Source organism: Diuraphis noxia, unplaced genomic scaffold (genome assembly GCF_037042655.1).
Source record: "Diuraphis noxia isolate RWA-SAM2 unplaced genomic scaffold, SU_Dnox_SAM2 contig0001, whole genome shotgun sequence".
NCBI classification, from domain to species: domain Eukaryota; kingdom Metazoa; phylum Arthropoda; class Insecta; order Hemiptera; family Aphididae; genus Diuraphis; species Diuraphis noxia.
The window spans coordinates 64,350,067-64,370,345 of NW_028301711.1; the positions used below are offsets into that span (position 1 = coordinate 64,350,067).

Genomic DNA, 20,279 nt, shown 5'->3' on the forward strand with positions numbered 1-20,279 from the left:
GCTTTTACTTTTAGATATTTAAGTAAATGTGCATATGTTTATATTAAGAATGAACTCCATTATCCACTTCCAGGTAAATAAATTCATAATCATTAATTTTTTGTCAAAACGTGCTAATTTTTCCAAAACGTAGGTACTATTTCCATCCATAATGCAAAATGTACCTACTATTTCCCATGTACTAACATTGTATAAGACTGAAAATGTATTGATGCAAAACTTGCTTAACGTTTTTACAATTACTTTAATTTATTTGTATGCATAACATTTACTATGTCGAAGAGAATAAAATTGATGTGTCTATTTAGATGCTACCGCCGGTTCCCTGTATGTTATATATTTTCTTAATTTAATTGAATAAGTATTAGTAAAGTGTGATATTATTAAAAATATTTTTTTTAATATTTTTATCTGCAGGAATTTATTTCATAGATTTTTATATATACATTTTCACAACATGTATATCTCAATTATTTAATGCATAACAAAAAATGACTTTTCCTGAAAATATGTAAAACGTAAATACTAAATAGTACGTTTTGCATTGTCGCCCTACAATTATATAAGAACTTGAGCGTTGGCCAATAAAAAAATTTAATCTTAAGTTTCAATTTTTACGAAATCTAATTTATTTTAGGGTTATCATCTCTTCAAAGATGCGCTAAAACAATAGACATGCGAAATGGAATCCTTCATGATGTTCTAAGAATAATGAGCATTAATGCTGATAATTTGAAACCTCATGAAATGCTTGCTGTTTTAATGTTTGACGAAGTAAAGATAACATGTACATTGGAGTATGATGTCCTCCACGATCAAATTCTTGGGCCACACAATCAAATGCATGTAATAATGGCACGTGGCATTGCTTCACCTTGGAAACAACCTGTTATGATTGATTTTGATACAAAAATGTCAAAATCAATATTGTTTAATGTTATTCAAGAACTTGATAAAATAGGATATACAGTTATTTGTTGTGTTTGCGATTGTGGTGGAGGAAACGTGGGGTTGTGGAACGAATTAGGAATTAACTATGAACAACCCGTGTTCCAAATTCCTAGTGGAAGAGAAGTTGTTTGTGTTCCAGATGCACCTCATCTATTAAAACTTACCCATAATTGGTTATTAGATAAAGGTTTCTACTTCAGTGATGATGATAAAGTTATTAATAAAAGAACCACTTGAAGCATTAGTTAAAATTATGTCAGCAGAACTTAGTGTATGTCACAAATTAAGTTCAGATCATTTGACATATGAAGGACCACAACGCCAAAAAGTCAAACTGACAACTCAACTTTTATCACACCCAACAGCAACAGCATTAAAACATTACAAGCCCATTCAAAATAAAAAAATGAATGATGATACAGCTAATTTTATTGAGTTGATAAATAATTGGTTTGATCTGGCAAATGTATCACACCCAAATAACAATCATCCGCCGTTTAAAGCACCATATGGTACATTTTTGGAGGAACAAGATACACTTTTTAATCAGCTCTATGATACAATTTTTACCATGAGGTGTAATAGTAAAAACTGTCTTCAAATATTTCAAAAAGGTATTTTAATGTATATTAATGGGACTCGTTTCGTTATCTTTTAAAAATAAAAAAAATATATGATCTGAATTACTTATTGACTAGTAAAATTAATGTAAATTAATGGATGCTTTAGAGAATTTATTCTCACAACTCAGATCCAGAGGAGGGTTAAACGATCACCCTACCCCATTAAATGCACTATATAGGTTGAGGATGATAGTTTTGGGAAAAAATCCTGGCATTACTTGTATTTCAAATACACGTGACGAGAATAATGAAGAATTTTTATTGTCAAAAATGTTAAAAGATGCATATATAAATATAACTATAAATGATAATGACAATTAATGTTTAATAAGTGATACAAATGATAGTAGTGATGATGAGACACTAAATACATCAAATTCACAGGAAGAGCAATATCACGAAGAAATGACAAAAGATGCAGTAGAGTATTTAATCGGTTGGGTTGCCAAAAAATATAGAAAAAAGTATCCTGAGCTTGGATCAACAACGACTGTGTTAGGTAACACTTGCCATGATTATACGCTGTCAACATGGGTACAGCATTTATCTTATGGCGGATTAATAGTTCCAAGCATTGATTTCAAAAAGCTAATACTACGTTGTGAACAATTATTTATAAAATTTACAAAAGGACAAATTCCCAAAGGACGATACATTGTAAAACAATTGACGAATAAAATTTATAATAGAGTAATAACAGAATAAAAATATAAAATTATAATTCAAACATATTATATAAAACAAAGAATAATCATACGAATGAAATATCTTAATCAAAATTAAATTTATATTATGCAAAAAATAAAAAAATCTAAAATAAAGTTACAAAGACAAAATAAACTAAGAAAGACAATAACATAATATTATTCATTTATTTTATTTTTATAATTATGCAGTATGACGATGACGTATTGAACAAATTAGGTACTTATATTCAATAAATTTGTATATTCCTATAACATTTCGATATTATTTAGTGTATATTTTGTATTATGTATAATATCATTATATTAGGTATATTATTTATACTATTTGAAGATATTTGTTTATTTAGATTGTGAGTGGTGATTTTACAATATGTTTTTGATTATATATTTTTTTCTTTCTGAAAACAATAATTAGTTATTTATTAATTTATTATATATATTTGTATCACTTATGTATTTTTTTAGTAGTTATTTATTTCCTATTGCCTACTTAGCAGTGGGCCGCTTTTTTTCGAATGTTTGTATATTACAGTACCTATCTATACCTATTTTAGATTCTGAGCAGAGCGAGGAATGTATTGGTTTTACAATGATATTTATTTCTTTTTATTCTGTAAACACTTTTTCTCCCTCTAAACTTGCTCAAAAGTATCAAGTGTAGCATCTTTTCTGAAAGGTAATGTTCCTGAGCTGGTACTTTAGAGAGGTAATTTTTGATTTTCGAAACGGTACTCGAAATAAAAGCGGTTAAAGGAGAAAAAACGTACGATTTCACAATTTTATAATATTAAATAATTACGGACGACGTTTTCTACCAGAAATATTGCTTCAAATGAAAAATGACATGAAATATTTTTTGTTGTATTTTGTTTCTTACGGTTTAAAGTTCGGAAAATTTTAGCCATTTTCGAGCGATTTATAGACATTTTAACTTGTCATAACTTGTAAAAATTCATATTTTTAAAGTTGAAACCACCTCTCAACTGATATAGGCGAAATATATACGCGAACGAAGTAGTTTTAATATTTGAAAAACGAAATATAAAATTACCTCGAATAGATATATATTAGATAATAGATATATTAGTTATCCTTCTGAAGTTGTTTCTTTTCCAAAAATTATGACCGCGACACCGCTGCCACCAGTTGTTGTGCTCGTACGGGTTGTTACTTGTTCCGTTTGAACGTTGTTTTTTCGGTAGTGTGAGGGTTCAATTTTAGGTGAGAGAACAACAAAACAGTTTTAAAGGTTTATATACTAATATAATTTTATTGTGAGTCGAAATATTTAATTCACTGTTTAATTTATTATTATTCGTCGGAACGACGTACAGGTTTAAAAGAGCAGAACGACTGACTCTAAGGTTCCCAAGTGGGTGCCGTGTAGTTACAATATTTCGGGAGTCGCCTACACAATAGGCGTTGCCCGTAGACTACAATAATATACTCTTATATTCTAATACAACAGGCTAATACTATATATTAATAGCTAATGCGTTCATAACACCATTAAAAACGCACCAGCTGAAGGTACGAAGAACAGAACATCGTAGTTGAACCAGCGATTTCGAAGAACACCAGTTAACGACCGAACATTGGGCAATTAAGGTGGATAAGGTATTCACTAAAGTAGAACCATTTTCGTTGTATTATCGTTATCGCTTAAACATTTGAGGTATAAAAATAATAAATTGTAAGCATACTTTTTGGTATTTTTACGTTGTTATAATAAAACTTAAAAGAGACTTTTAAATTTTAATTAAGTTCACATGCCTCATGAGGACTAATAAAAGTTTATCTTTAAAAAAAATAAATAATACTCATTATTGCTCTTCATAGAATCAGAAATTAAATATTTATATTTTTTCAAATATATTTCCATGTTTATTATTTTAGGTATATTTAAATTATTTATAAATATTATAAAGATTTATTTGAACCAGAATATTAATTATTAGATCAAAAAAATAACATTAAAAAAGTTTTTATCCTCCCCCAACATAAATGCATTTTTTTAAATATAATTTTTTACGAAAAAACCGCTTACCTACCTAGTCATATTTATGATATTATACAATTTCAGTTCAAAATAGTATTTGACCTGTCAAAAGTGAATTTTTGTTAGCCGAAATGTTTCAATACTTCCATGTTGGGAGATAACAAAAACCTGACAAAATTAAAAAAATAAAGTTGGTAGGTGTATTATTACATGTACAAATGATTTTCATATGTGTTTAAGGTATAAATAATTGCATTTAAAACATTAGGATTAATATTTCAGTATTAATTAAATAACTCGTTGTAATATTTTTTGTAATTATTTTCATTAAGTTGAGATTTACAGAATTCCGTGATCACTTCTTCCGTCGCAGTCAAATTCACTGAAATACAAATTGGTATTAGAATTTTTGATTGTATTCATTTTCATTAGGTACATTGCCCTGCCTCAAACTTGTATATTTATAACGCTTATTTAAAAGGAATAATTACAGCAAACCGGGAAAAATTGTATTCAACACACTATAACTAATTTTACTATGAAAATATTGGATGTTTCTTTTATTGTAAAATTAATTATAATTTTCAAATTTCGCAATACTTTTTCCAAGACCGAAAAGTTTTATTCAGATGAATTAAAAAAATAAACCAAAAAAAAAACATAAATATACAATTTCACACCAAATATAATATTCAGTAATAGCTTATGTATCTCAAGTAGAACTTGTCTTTATTACATCATTTACTTAAGCTGAAAAAACTATAAGGTTATTCTCATCTAATGATGTGCTTAGAACTATACTTAGAACGCACGAGTTGCGTACCGTAAAAAAGGTATACACTGATAATAGATTAGGAATACAAGTATTTCATATAATATTTATAAATTATAAATCTATATTATAAATTATAATATAGATATGTAAGTAAAATAAAACTATAATTTTTTTTCAGGAAGATTATTTTTTCCCTCTTGCGGAATCGATATACTTTATTCCCTAATATAAAAAGGTCTGGCGGAATCGATGAAACCCAACGAATTACCTCCCAAAAAATCCAGGACGCAATTTGTTTATTTTAATCAGAGGTCTACAACTAACAATGAAATGAATAATAATTATAAATACAATCATAAGTTAATAAAACATTTTTTTATTTCGAACGTAACATTAGAATTTGTAGAAAAATCCATTGTCGTAATCATACTATACAAATATAACCGAAGTTCATGCATTTGCATATTAATCTTGCTCATATGTATTTAATGCTAGGTGACATAGAAATCCATTTAAAGGTTAAGTATGGTTTAGTATGTGAAGTTTTATTTTGTGTATTTAAAGATTTTTTGACTATTTGGCATAGTTATCCTTTTTTCTATTTTATGGTGCATATTTAGTGTATTTTTACCAACATTTTATGAAAATGCAATAATTTATATTTTTGCACTGTGTTTTATATTGATACCTCTATAATATGATAATTATATATTAAAAATAACACCAAGACACCAGGTACTTTCCACGGCGTATACGTAGTTGGCGATCAAACGCCAATCCGGTTTACGACATCACATCGCCAATCTGAATACATTTTGCAATTTACTTTATGCCAATAATGTAGTTTAATTTATTTTTATATGTTTTTATATATAGTAATGATAATAGTTTAATAATATTTTTATAATTAATTTATACACATTTAATAACTTTTAAATTTGTCAAGTTTTGAAGTAACATCAAAGTAAGTACAACGATATTTGAAAAAAGTTAAATTTTACCAGACCATTTGGGGATTCATTAATTCTCACAATATTTAATATTCATATATCAAAACGAATATAATATTTGTAATGTTTATATTTTATTGAAATAACGCTAGATTAGTAGATCATATTTCATTAATTTTATAAAATGTCCTATAGCCGGGGCAAGTGAAAAAGATATGAAGTCGAAGATTCTGTAAAATGAGAAAGTCACATAAAAAAATCAGAAAACCAATCTGTATAGTAAACATATAGTATGTAATTTTCCAATATTGAATGTGTTATTTTCATATACATTTTATTTTATTTACCTACTTTGTCATGAATATCTGTCACTATAAATACATATTAAGGAATGGTGACCAGATTTATAAAATACAAAAAGTACGTATATAATATTATCTTTTACATATTAAATTTATGAAACAATATAAAAACATAATAAACTACATTATTTTGAAACATAAATCATAAAATATCAGCTATCACAGATTTTTAATTTTCTTAAAAATGAAAAATAAACCTAATATATCGTTTGAAATTATTATTAGTCATACTTTACTACTTCGAATTTTTTTCTATACTACGCTGACATAAATTTTTTTGAATTTACGAAATTTTTTTATTTTCACACAGAGAAAAATCAATTTTCCGGGAAATCTACCAGAGCAATAATTTTTAAGCTAGTCAGGAATTCATAGGAATTGAGTACTAATTATTGGCACAAAGAAAATTGCGAAATTCAAATTTGGGATGAAGGCGGGGTGATGTAAGTGTACGGTTTATCGTTTCACAATACGCGCAATTAGTGTGATAAGAATATTGTTATCAGGAATGACATTTGGTTGCAAACAATGCAAACAAACATAATTTAACATGGGATTGTATATATTTTGTATAATATGAAAAATTATATTTTTCGTTTATAACAATTTAAATTATGTAGGTTATACTTTGTATTTACATTTAACTGGGTGAGTAAAGTCAACTTCAATACGGTTCAGCTCCTTTTTTGTTAGATAAATTTTGCTATACACTTATAAAGTAAGATATTTGTTTTTTTTTTTCAATTTTGGACATTTCTATGGATTTACTGTTAACTTCTATAGTTCTATCATAAATTCTTAGTATTTTTCTTATACCTATACAGTAATCTACAGTTTTATGATGGTTTGTTGCTGGGCAGTTGGCTGTTCTCATAACATCAACAGATATGATTGTAAGTTTTTTAGATTCCCTACAAAGTTGAATGAGAAACAAAAATGGATAAAGCTTCTAAGGTATTTCAAAAGTATTTATTTTATATCTTCTGTCGCTTTAGATTCAAATATAATGTGCAAAGGTTTTTATATACCTGCATTAAGTACTTCATTTTTTTTTTTAAATGTATCTATTTTAGTTAAGGAGAATAGATTATCCTAGTACAGCATCTCGTGTCCGCAGTTGTCATTTTAAAGATGGTATAAAAGCCAATTTTCCTACACTTTTATCCCATAGAAAAAACCAGTTTCTCCAGCACCATTTGTCTGCTGAGAAAAAAAAACGAATAGTTAAAAAGCCAATTGTAAATGAAATTATATTTGATGACAACCCACTGCCAGAGGTCAAAAAGTTTCAAGAAGAGCCAATTGATTTGTCTCTCCGCTCTCATGAAATTGATAGGTATATTATATATTATACAAGGTTATTATTTTATAGTGAAACATTCATTATTTCAAAAAGTATTAATGTTTTTGAAAAAAAATTTTACATAATTTAGAGTTGTTAAAAAATGTTTTTATTAAAAAATCATATTTTTATCACTATGTTTTTACAGTTTTAAAACATCGAATATGGAGCTTGAAAATTATTCTCTTATAGAAAAAAACAAAATATTACAGCTACAAATCAACAGCTTAAGTATTGCATTTTCATATGAGAACTTGTGTCAAAAGACAAAAAGAAGAACTTGTTAAGTTTTACACTGGATTACCTTCTAATGAAATATTTTTGGCCCTATTTAATTTACTAAAAAATTGTGAGGTCCATTATTATTTGAATTGGAAAGTAAATAGTATAAGTAAACCTGACCAACTACTCATAACATTAATGAAGCTGAGACATAATTTTCCTCATATGGATTTATCTGTTAGGTTCGGATGTAGTGTAGCTACTATAAGTAATATTACAATAACTTGGATAAATATTTTACACAACATACTTTTTAGTAAATGTATGAATATAATACCATCCAGACATAAAAATAAAACTTGCCTTCCTAATGCATTTAAAAATTTTTCAAATTGTCGTGTGGTCATTGACTGTACTGAGGTATTTACAAGTGTATCGTATATGTACAGTAGCTATAAACACCGTAATACTTGGAAAGTACTTGTTGCAATTGCTCCAAATGGAGTTGTTACTTTTGCGAGTGATTTATTTCCTGGGTGGACGTCAGACAAAGTGATAACTCTAAGGAGTGGTTTACTTGAACAGCTAGTATCCGGTGATCTAGTGATGGCAGATAAAGGATTTTTAATTCAAGATATCTTGCCTCCAGGTGTATTATTAAATATACCCCCATTCTTAGATACTCCAAAATTATACATTTTTTTATGTTAACTACATTGTTTTGAAACATAAATCATAAAATATCAGCTATCATAGATTTTTAATTTTCTTAAAAATAAAAATAAACCTTTAATATCGTTTGAAATTATTATTAGTCATACTTTACTACTTCGAATTTTTTGTCTATAAAATTGTTTGAATTTACGAATTTTTTTTATTTTCACCCAGGGAAAAATCAATTTTCCAGGAAATCTGCCAGAGCAGAAATTATAAAAAGCTGGTCAGGAATTCATAGGAATTGAGTAATAATTATTGGCACAAAGAAAATTGCAAAATTCAAATTTGGGTTACAAAATTGGTTTCACAATAAACACTATTCGATTGATTATATTGCGTATTGTATTATTTCATTATTACCAATCCAAATACCAAATACACCAATCTGGCACGAATATTTCGGTGATTCCTGGTATATATATTGTTATATCGCATATAAAATAAGAATCCAACTCGTTAAAACTTTTTTGTGGGTCATTGTACATTCGTCCCAAATAATTATCTTGCAAATTTTGAGTAGTTTTCACTTTCCTGAGTTTTTAGTAATATTGAATATGGGTGAATCTAAAGTTGCAAGATCCAACGGTAACTTGAGAGCTCAATGTGATTGTCTCCCTCCTGGTAAAAGCGTTGCTGCTATTACAAAGGTTGCGATTGCGAGGCGATTGTTATCTTTTCTTATTTCGGCTAAAAATATGTTGACTATAAAAGTTTTTCCAGTCTTTCCTGACGCATCAAGAAAAAATAGGCCACCATTTCCGTTGGTGACGTGTTGCATTACAGTGTCCAAAAAGTTTTTTTTAGCGGGAATCAGTGGTGGCTTATTAACCTCCAAAAATGCTTTCAAAACATTTGTGTCGTATGTAGTTTCCCTCAAGATGTCTCTTTCAAGAACATCGATTGCTTGATTGCTTCGCGCATTGGTGATGGTAATCCCAAGTCCATAAGAGATTTATTGTTCATGAAAATACAATTATCTTCAAGTTCAAACAGAGCGAGGTTATGTATTTGGTGAGAGTACGTTATTCAGGATTATTACTTGAACAACGTGCTCGATGGAGAAAATCTTCACTCAAACTTTCTTTATAAATTTCCCAGAGACTATTAGGATTTAAAGGTGCACATGTTATAAGTATTATTGCAAACAGGCTCCGCAGTTGTGAAGGCGAACATGTCAAAGCGGCACCAAATAAAGGGATGTATGACACTTGGGCCCAATAGATTTAAATATACATGATACGAATTAAATACTCTTTTGGAAATTATAATTCAAAAGTTTTTCTAGTTCTTCTGATATCGTTTTAGGGAAAAAATATTTTTCAAATAGATCATTTATAACTACAAGTTTAATTTAACGTTAAAATAAATAAACAAAATTTAAAAAATATACAATATTCCCAATGCCATTTTGGAGTTAGGAATACTCCTTAGAATTTCTTTAGAAATTTCCAAAAATATTCTATTAGCTTTCTTCTACCAAAAAAAACATCTGTTTAGTTTTTCTGGATTTATGTCTTCCGCATACACTTAAGTTAAGAAAGGTTGCTCTTCCTTAAATTTTAATTTATTCTTACATGTTTCTCATAGTTAAAAAATTAAAACACTAAAAATAAAAACCATAAAGTCAACATATGTTACAAAATAAAATGACTACGTACCTGATTGAAGAAGGCCTGAAAAAAAAAAATTATAATTGGTATTATATTAATTAAGAAATATTTTTAATTAATTTCCAGGTTTCGTAAAATCTTATTTATATTTTTTAAGAGACAGAAAAACATAATCGAAAACAATTTGAAAAAAATACCAAAAGAATACTAAAAAATTCAATGGCCAACACTTCAATTTTTTACCATGTTAATAAGTAAGTTATATGTGCTCTTGGATGATCTGTTTTTGTCAGGCCTTTTTCTAGAGCCCGAAAAATTATGACGTTATTCTTGCAGTGAGATACCATAAGACTTATGGTATGATGAAAATTAATGACGCTTTTGGAAGTATCCAAAAGTCTTCTTAATCTCCTGTTATCATTTTAGGATAATAATTATTGCTTATTTGGATTATTTACAACTACAAGTTTATTTTGACATTAAAAAAATAAAAATATTCCCATTACATTTTTGGAATTGGGAATATTCCTTAGTTTTTCTTCAGAAATTTCCAAAAAAATTCTAATTGCCATCCCCTACCAAAAAAAGATATCTGCTTAGTGAGCGGGATTATAGTCCTCTACACACATTTAAGTTAAAAAAGTTGGCTGTTCCTTAAATTTTAATTTATTGTCACCTATCAAGATGTTTGTCATAATTAAAATTGTTGTCAGTATATTTAACAAAATAAAAATGATTATGTAGGTACCATGTATTCCTGAAAAAAAAATAATAATTTTAGTAATTAATTATAAAATAACCAATACAAAAAACTACAATTACCAATACATTTTGGCCTTTTAAATTAATAAATTATGTCCTCTTAGGTTTTCCAACCTGTTTTTGTTAGGCCTTTTACTATAGGTGTAAAACGACGAAGTTATTTTTCAGCGATGTCTCACTTCTCACTCGTAATATTCTCTTAAAAATTTTACCGGGAACAATTAAAGGTTTTGAATTATTAATTTACCTTTCACAAAAAAATAGATCAAAAGTTAAGTATGCAAGTTTGAGTAAAAAAACAGTTTGTAGTTGAAATGATTATTATAATATCATTACACTGTTAACTGGCATTTAAGTGTTTAACTTTAATTAAATTTAACAATACATTTTATAAAAATTACAAATGTTTTTGAAATTTCAGAACCTTTTTGAAAATGTTTTTGGGAGACTATCCTGCTGGGATTCACATTTAAAATCAAAATAATAAAAAATAAGCAGCCGCTTACACATATTCTACGAACAAAACTCAAAACCAAATTATCTATACACACAAAAAATATTATATATAAATCGCTCTTAAGTCAAGATCTTAGTGGTCATATGCCATTCAGATTTGATTAAACCCTCGTAAATCCGCACCATACACGTTCCAATCAATAGCCCTTTGACTTTACACTTCTGCACCCGGGTAGACAATACAGTACAGAAATAGATATCGAAATAGTTAACCAATTAGCTTCTGACCACTATTCTAGATAGAGTGGCCTCCCTTTTCATATAATTCATGTCTCATCTGTATATTTTGTCATCAAATTTACTTATTGTGCTTCACTAGTGTAAATTGTTAGTTTTGTAATAATAAAAACAAAACAAAAAAAAAAATGTTTTTGTAAACTTATAAAAAATATTCCATTACCCTTCCACCAAAAAGAAAATTTTTCATTAATGTAGAATTGAAACCCACTGTGCATATTTATGTAAAAAAGTCATCACTTCCTGTAATTTGAATAAATTTCCACATATGCTTCTTATAAAGGAAAGCTTTCTAAAATTAATGACCATACGACAAACATTTTTTTTTCGCATTGGTGCATTGAAACGACCTTATCAGTCCGAATATGGCTGTTCACTTGGGAAGGGTAGAGTATATCTAACACACCACTATCTCCTTCTCTGAACAGAAATTGTTAATCTATGTGAAGGTCAGTGTTGTGCCATAACTAAATTTATCTAGATAAATTTATCTAGATAGGTTATCGAGATAAACACTTAATATCTTTATCTTATCTAGATAAAAAATAAAATTGACATCTAAATTTCATATAGATAAAATTTAGAGCCATCTAGATAAATTATCTAGATAATTCACTAAGTCCGTAACTAATTACTAATAACTAATAAGTAATAACTATTCTACAATATTATCATTTTCAAATTTTCAATATAATATAAACAACTAGGTAAATAAGAAATTTCATTTGTAATACTATATTTGGTTCTAAAATAGTTTTACATAGCATTTATTAATTATGAAAAATTACGATTTATTACGTATACCTAATACCTATACACATGGGAGATGGAAATTATTTATAATTTTATAATACGGTCAATACGGGAAATCTCAAGCCCACATTACGAAATACGAATGTCGATCAAGGGACTAGGCAGCTGCTGCGCGGTGGTTACCGATCGACGATCGCGGATGGTTTATAAATACTAAAATACAGAAATAATTGTTGATAAGAAAATATCAATAGTATAATGTCTAATAATACGCTGTATACCTACAAAAATTTATCGTTCCCTATCGATTACCACAAAATTATTTATAAATTATGCTATTGTCACTAATCATGTACTATAAATAATTATTATTACCAGACCCCGATTATACGAATTTGTATGGGTATGCTATATTGTACAACAAAATAATTAACTGGTGTGAGATATCCTTCTCGTATTGTACGCAGCGCACACTCGTCCTCAACTTGTTCAGTGTTCCTGTTTCCTATAGTTTTTATAGTTTTGTCTATAACTTAATTTTATTGGAGAAATATTTTATATTTTGTAATGGATCGTTTCTTGATTCAATCATTACCCAACACTAAAAGAATTCGTCTACAAACGGATGAAAACGTTGATGATCCGATAACTGGTACAGACGTTTCACCAACATCGTCGACCGAAAATGTACCGCATCATTCAAAATTTCAATATTTATTTGTTGAATTTTACAAATTGGTGTCGATCAATGGTGATAAAATAATAGCATCTTGTGTTAACTGTCATAAAAACATAAGTGCGTCAACTAAGTCGAGTGGCAATTTGTTAAGTCATTTTAAAGTAAGTTTTTTAAACAATTTCTTTTAAATCCAAACATTGTGGTTAATTTTTTATTGGTAACAATAATAAATAATAAAGTATCACAATTTACAATGAGTCAAGGTATATCTAAATATTAAGAACAAAATGTCAAAGTGTATCATAATATTTTATGTTTATGATTTAGGTACCTAGTTCCCACCTATAATTATAACAATTACCTACATAAAATTATGAATTAATGTTCTTAAAATTACTTGTTTATAGCTTCAACATCCATTATTAATTCCAAAAGTTGAAATAGCCAGAAGTAAGAAAAATTCAAATTTTATTCAAACCAAACTTGTTGATGTTCGTCCAAAAAAAATTAATAAAGACATGGTAATTATTAATTCAGATTTTTTCTAATTTATTTGTCCTAAAATAATCAACAGTATCAAACCAATAGGAATTTGTGGTTATTTTTACTGTAGTTCACTAGGCTAGGCATTAACGAATTAAAAGTTAAAACGTTAAGTTAATTAACTCATTCCTTTTTTTCAAATTAACTTTTAACTTAATAAGTTATTTTATTTTAAGATTAACATGTTAACATCAAGTTAATTTTATTCAAAAACATCTAAATTAAGTTAATTTTTGTCCAAAGAATAATGCAAATTTTTTAATAAGGGTTTTAGAAAAGTAGGTTTTTTGATAGTTAATAATTTGATGTATCATTTTAAATTTCTCCAGGAATTTTCATGAGCGTAAAGAAAAACTATCTATCTAATAAACATTGTTATGTCGGGAATTTTTTATTTTGCAAATTAGAAAATTTTAACTTAAAACTAAGTTAAGTTACTTTTCTTTCAAAGTTAATGTTTAACTTAACAAGTTGACAAAAACAAATAGGAGTAATTTGTAACTTAACGAGTTAAAAAGAAACGTTAACTTGCCCAGCCTTGGTAGTTTAATACTCAGGCAGGCACTACCTATATCACAGAATACAGATTACAAAAAACAAATTTTAATTTTATCTAATCTGTGATAATATTTTATTAACCTTACTTAATTACTTAATTAGTTACCTAATACCTCAGTTTTTAAAGATGCATTTTAATACATTTTTTTCTATGTCATATCATAATTATTAAATCAATATACTAGTCTTTTTAATTACTTTAAAGAATATTATACATATTTTATTTATTATTTTGATATAGTTTTTATTGTACTAGTTGAATGATGAATAGAAACAAAAAAATTAACTAATTAAATTATGTTTACAAATAGAATTCTTTAAAATTTAAAATAATACAATACACACACCACTATGAGACATTTTCTAATAATTATAGTTTTTATTTTATACTGTGCTTTAGACATTAGATTTATTTTATAGAACTACTACAATATTTGTAAAATTTTTAGTATCCCTGACTATCAATTGTTTTTTGGTATAAGTTTTATAATATATTAGGTACTGGAATAATTATAAAATATTTAATAAGTAATCATTTTATATATGTAACCAACTAATAACTCAAGTTAAAATGAATAATTATCGATAATAAATTATATTCCTCCTAACCTAACTCATAATATATGAACAAATAGCCTTTATTATTAGTAATTTAACAAATAATATAATTCCTATTATCATTCATATTCACTTATTCATTTATTGGAATATTATTTAATTATTATTTATTATATACATTTAAAATTACCTTTAATTTAATAAGAAAAGCAATTTTTTTGTATTATTTAATTTTTATCTAAAGTTATGCTCAAAGTACTTATATTATTAACTAATATACTTCCTGAATTTTACACTGTATTTGAAAAATAGATTTTTTTTTTATAGTTTTATTCCATAAAACATATCATTATGAAGATTATGCTCTTTTTACACAATACCTCCAATATGTAAACCATTTAAGTGTTAGATAACACTTTTTTAGTGTGTTAATTGTTGTTATTTCATTTTTAGGTGAAGGATTTAGTGTTTGAATATATTGTAAATGAAATGCGCCCATTAAGAACTTGTGAAAAAAAAAGTTTCAAAAGATTAATTGTAGGACTTACTGGATCAAATGATGATATTGTTCCAAGTAGAAAACAGTTATCAAAACAATTGGATTTAAAATATGAACTATACGTTTCAATGCTAACCAATTTAGTTGCAAAACATGACTATATTTGTGCAACAGCTGATATATGGAGTGCCAATAATCGAAGTTACATGGGTATATACTATTTCTTATGCACATTATTAATATTGATTATTTTATAATTTATTATAGTTTATTTGTAGGAATGACTTGTCACTTCATAGACGAAGAAACATATTTTCGCCAATCATATGTCATTGGTTGTATACGCATAAAAGGAAGCCACAACTATCAAAATATTACTGAGGTTATGATAGAAATTACAAAAACTTACAAAATTGATCTATCAAAAGTAACACATATTGTCACAGATAATGCTTCTAACTTTGGTAAGGCATTCAGAGTATTCTCTTCTCTTCCAACTCATGAAGAAGCAAGTACAAGTGATGTGGGAAATTTTGAAGAAAATAGTTCAGAGAGTTTAAATTTTGATAGTGAATCTGACTGCTCAGACTTGGATTCAGAAAGAGTTAATTTGAATAATTTGTTAAATTTGGAATCAAATCTAGCCAACAATGGTAGTTTTTTTTTACCTCAGCATATGCTATGTTGTGCACATACTTTAAACTTAATTGCAGCCAGCGATATATCTAAAATTTCTAATAATCATTACAACAAAATTTCTAAGTCAACTTTTAATAAATTAACACACTTCTGGAATTTAGCTAGTAGAAGTACAGCAGCATCAGACACAATATATGACATTTGCAAGTGTAAGTTCCCAGTTCCTGTGGTAACTAGATGGAATTCATTGTATGAAGCAACACAAAAAAATTCTAATCATAAAACTAATGTATGTATATTATTTGAAAAATTACATTTGCCTAAATTAAAAGTTAGTGAGTGGGCATTCATTGAAGAATATTGCAACGTAATGAAACCATTAGCTTTTTCCTTGGATAAATTACAGGGTGAAAAGAACAGCTTCTTAGGTTATGTTGCCCCCACGCTTTTAGTTTTAAGAAAATTGTTAATACAGTCAAACCAGTTAACATATTGTAAACCGTTAAGCCTCGCAATTGTGTCTAGTCTCGAAAAACGATTAAGTTTTTTATATAACTTAAGTGAACCAAAAAGTAAAAGTTTTATAATAGCATCAATCAGTCATCCAAAATTCAAAATGGATTGGGTACCTGTTCGGTATAAAGATCTTTGTAAAAAAGTATTTAACGATGAATGCAATTTGATGTCTTCTTTAGTTACTACAAATTCTGACTCTGCAGATGACAGTGATAATATGAATGATCAAAGTTCAAATAATTATTCTCCAGATGAAGAAATAAATGTACAAGTATTAAAATATTTAAATTCAAAAAAAAAAGAACTACAAATGTTAAATAATTATCCTATAGTTAAAAAAATATTTTTGAAGTACAACACAACCCTTCCATCATCAGCACCTGTAGAAAGATTATTTAGTGGTGCTGTTCAAGTTTTGACTTCAAGGAGAAATCGTCTTGGTGATATAACATTTAATAAATTATTGTGTTGCCGATCTAAACAATAAATTTATTATTATTTTTAATATGTTTATGTATATTCGCAAAAGAAAGCATTTTTATACTTTGTTAATATGTTATTTTAATCTTACTATAAAATAATTCATACATTTTTTTAAATATAATATATTAATATGTTTGTATACTGTTTTATATTTATATAAATAAATTATAATGTTATAAACACCTATGTTGTTTAACGATATTTTTATATTTGTACACAAGACAGGAAAATCCCAATAAAAACTAATTTCAAGTCTTAAAAAACTTATCTTAAACTAAAGTTGGTATAATATTATATTATAACTAGAACTGTGTATGAGTATGAGCACAAGGTGGTGTATTAATTTTTAAAATTTATAAATATGTATTATTATTTATTACATTCAATAATTAATAATTATAGTGAATTTGAATTTACTTCAACTTCGTAGAAAATATGGATATATTAAAACATTTCACCTATCTATTAATTAGGTAGATATCACTTCACATAATCACATGTATTGTTTTATATTTATTATTTATATTAAGTTTAATGGGAGTGAAAATAAAGAGTATTAAAATTAAATACAGATGCGTGTAACAAGATACTTTTTTTTGCATTATTGAGAATATATATATATATTTTTTTTTACTTGTTTGGAATATTGTAATAAAAATACAGTCATTTTAATTTTCAAATAATATTATAAATTTAAATATTGAGATAATACTAAGTAATTTTATACCAAGGTAACTAGATAAAAATTATTTTATCTATCTATATCTAGATAAATTCAATTTCTACAGTATCTATCTATAGCTAGATAAATTTAAGTTTAGATATCTTATCTATATCTAGATATTTAACTTTTATCTAAGCACAACACTGGTGAAGGTCACTCGAAGTGGAGTGGGTTCTTCGTGGTTGGGTGGAGCAATTTGTACGAAACCTGGGTAGATACTACGAAGTAATATTTTTTTGCAATGTACCAGGTTCAAACCCAGTGTTGGTGAGTTGCGGCCCAATCTCTAAGTTACATACGAGATGCGGCCCGAGTTTATGAAAGGTACGTACGAATTTCGGCCATACAATAATGTATATAATATATATTATATACTATATAAACATCATGATATTACGTTTTTTCTATTATAAATTGTCGTACTAATATTAATATTTGTCTTGAAAAAAATAAAAGTAGGAACCTATTCATATATTAATAATATTTATTTTTTTGTGTTGGTAATAAAAATAAAGTATATATGTATAATATATTATACAAACGAAATAACGATTGATTTCTGACTGAATATGCATTTACAATTTTCATTTTGATATTAGAAATTATCCCATTATCGTAGGTAATGCAAGTCATAAGGCAGATAAGACGATAAGAAGGTCTATATTATCTTTATCATATAATACAAAATTATAACTTCCCATGCGTATTGAACATTTCGTTTATCGTTATTCGTTTATTGCTATGTATGTATATCCAAAACCGCATGTGCCATATACATGATAATAATAAGTAAGTAAGTAACTATAAGTAATAGGTTTATATATTATATAGGTAAGGCATAAGGACGTAAGGTACGTTATGTATGTACCGTGCATAGGTAATGATAATTGCTCGGGCCGCAACTCACCCACAGCCTTCAAACCGATGACTCCAAGCGTCATTAATAGCTATGCGACTGTTGAACCACACTGCCACCCACATATTTTATAACATAAAAAATAAATCTTAAGTTTCCTGAATTTGAAAAATATTACAAATAATTTTACCGAGACAAAAAAATTAAGATAAAAAAAATTTAGAAAACAAAAACATATAAATTGGGCGTAACACACGACACTGACTTGCTAATCAGTACATTATTATGTATATTATGTTGTATATTTTTCCATAATATGTTCTGTTTTTTTTTTGTGTGTATATTTGAATTATTATACTATTATTGTATCTAATAACTTTTAACTTATGCTTAATCTGATATTTTAATATTGCCGTTTGGTGTTTATATATTATAAATAAACTAAATAAATTATGTCCCCTAGGATTAACTGTTCTTTTTACGTTGTATACTTGAGGTAGAAAAACTATAAAGTTGTCTCACAATCTCAATCAATGCATTGATGTGTATGTATGAATATCACCAAAACATGATGTTCAATTATTGTTATTAAACAAAACCAACATAGTATTTACCGGATCGCTGACTTAATCTGTTGATAACTTAATTCTAAGCTAACACCACTTACCTAAAATATTTTGGCATTTCGTATAAATATACAAAATTATAACAGAATTCTATCACCATATTCATGTTTTATGGTCAGCCATGCTCTGTTTAGCATTAAATATGTATACACTTTCATTGTTACTTTTAAGGTATATTTTAAAATCAATTTTAATTTTTAATACACAAATTTATACTTACCTTTTGCATAATTATAATACTCATTTGAAAATGCTGTAAAAAAAGCTGCATTGTGACAAATTTCAATTATTTTTGGTATATCTTAAAATCTACATTCTCCATCTTTTTCGTCAGTAACTCTATACATTAATACTCAAGAGAGATTCAACTATTTATTCATTAGATGAAAAATTGTATTGAATCTACATATTTATTCGAAACCTATAAAACAATAACTAACCTTCATACTCATGTCACTGATACGTGTACATTCGGGTATTACCTACGTAATTGGTTCCCGGATCAAATTAAATGTACGAATTGGTTCCGATAAAAATTATTTATCATTATAAAAATGTTTTAATATAAGCCATATGTATAGAAATGAATTTCCATACGATATTTTATATTACCATGACTGGGAAATTTCATGTATATAATATTATATCTAATAGATTGCTAAAAACGAGAAGTTTTTGGTGAAAATATTAAATTATTGAATGACAGCTAAATTTATTTGAACTTAATTCGTCGAAAATGTGCAATGTAAATTCATACCATATTTTTGTTTAAAATATACTTTATTGAGTTTATCTTAAGCAACTGGTTTATTATAATACCATATTTTTGTTGATATTATTTTATTATTATTATTATTAGCATTTATAAATACGTATATAGGTATAAAGCGTATAATGTTTATAAACTAACTATATCAAAACTTTTTACCGGTATTGGAACAAAATATCCAAATAACATATATATATATCTATTTTTTTTTTTGTTATTTAAAATAAGTATAGTATCACATAGATCACATAGTAGTAGGTATATAATAAAAATAATATGTTGTGTATAAACTCAGTTCATAGT

The 20,279-nt window shown here is 26.8% G+C and overlaps 2 protein-coding genes across 4 annotated transcripts; both read left to right on the forward strand.

The window, feature by feature from the left end:
* The first annotated feature begins 6,909 nt into the window (after nt 1–6,909).
* On the forward strand, nt 6,910–8,656 carry LOC149061270 (uncharacterized). 3 transcript variants are annotated; one of them, XM_089219082.1, is made up of 4 exons: nt 6,910–7,015; nt 7,192–7,321; nt 7,441–7,703; nt 7,858–8,132. In XM_089219082.1, exons 2-4 carry the CDS (start codon nt 7,304–7,306, stop codon nt 7,994–7,996), a joined length of 420 nt encoding a protein of 139 aa, XP_089075208.1. In that variant the 5' UTR covers nt 6,910–7,015; nt 7,192–7,303; the 3' UTR covers nt 7,997–8,132. The 3 variants fall into 3 exon arrangements, with proteins under 3 accessions (XP_089075208.1, XP_089075207.1, XP_089075201.1); XM_089219081.1 differs by having other exon boundaries at nt 6,940–7,321; XM_089219075.1 differs by lacking the exons at nt 6,910–7,015; nt 7,192–7,321 and having other exon boundaries at nt 7,573–7,703; nt 7,858–8,656.
* A 4,429-nt stretch (nt 8,657–13,085) lies between these two features.
* On the forward strand, nt 13,086–17,061 carry LOC149061271 (uncharacterized). Its single transcript, XM_089219130.1, has 4 exons — nt 13,086–13,366; nt 13,613–13,726; nt 15,318–15,573; nt 15,642–17,061. Exons 1-4 carry the CDS (start codon nt 13,094–13,096, stop codon nt 17,003–17,005), a joined length of 2,007 nt encoding a protein of 668 aa, XP_089075256.1. The 5' UTR covers nt 13,086–13,093; the 3' UTR covers nt 17,006–17,061.
* The last annotated feature ends 3,218 nt before the right edge of the window (nt 17,062–20,279 follow it).

Coding starts and splice junctions, on each gene's coding strand:
- LOC149061270 (XM_089219075.1), top strand. CDS start 7,956: ATGAGAACTTGTGTCAAAAGACAAAAAGAAGAACTTGTTAAGTTTTAC.
- LOC149061271 (XM_089219130.1), top strand. CDS start 13,094: ATGGATCGTTTCTTGATTCAATCATTACCCAACACTAAAAGAATTCGT. Junction 13,367..13,612: donor ATTTGTTAAGTCATTTTAAA/GTAAGTTTTTTA, acceptor ACTTGTTTATAG/CTTCAACATCCATTATTAAT. Junction 15,574..15,641: donor CAATAATCGAAGTTACATGG/GTATATACTATT, acceptor GTTTATTTGTAG/GAATGACTTGTCACTTCATA.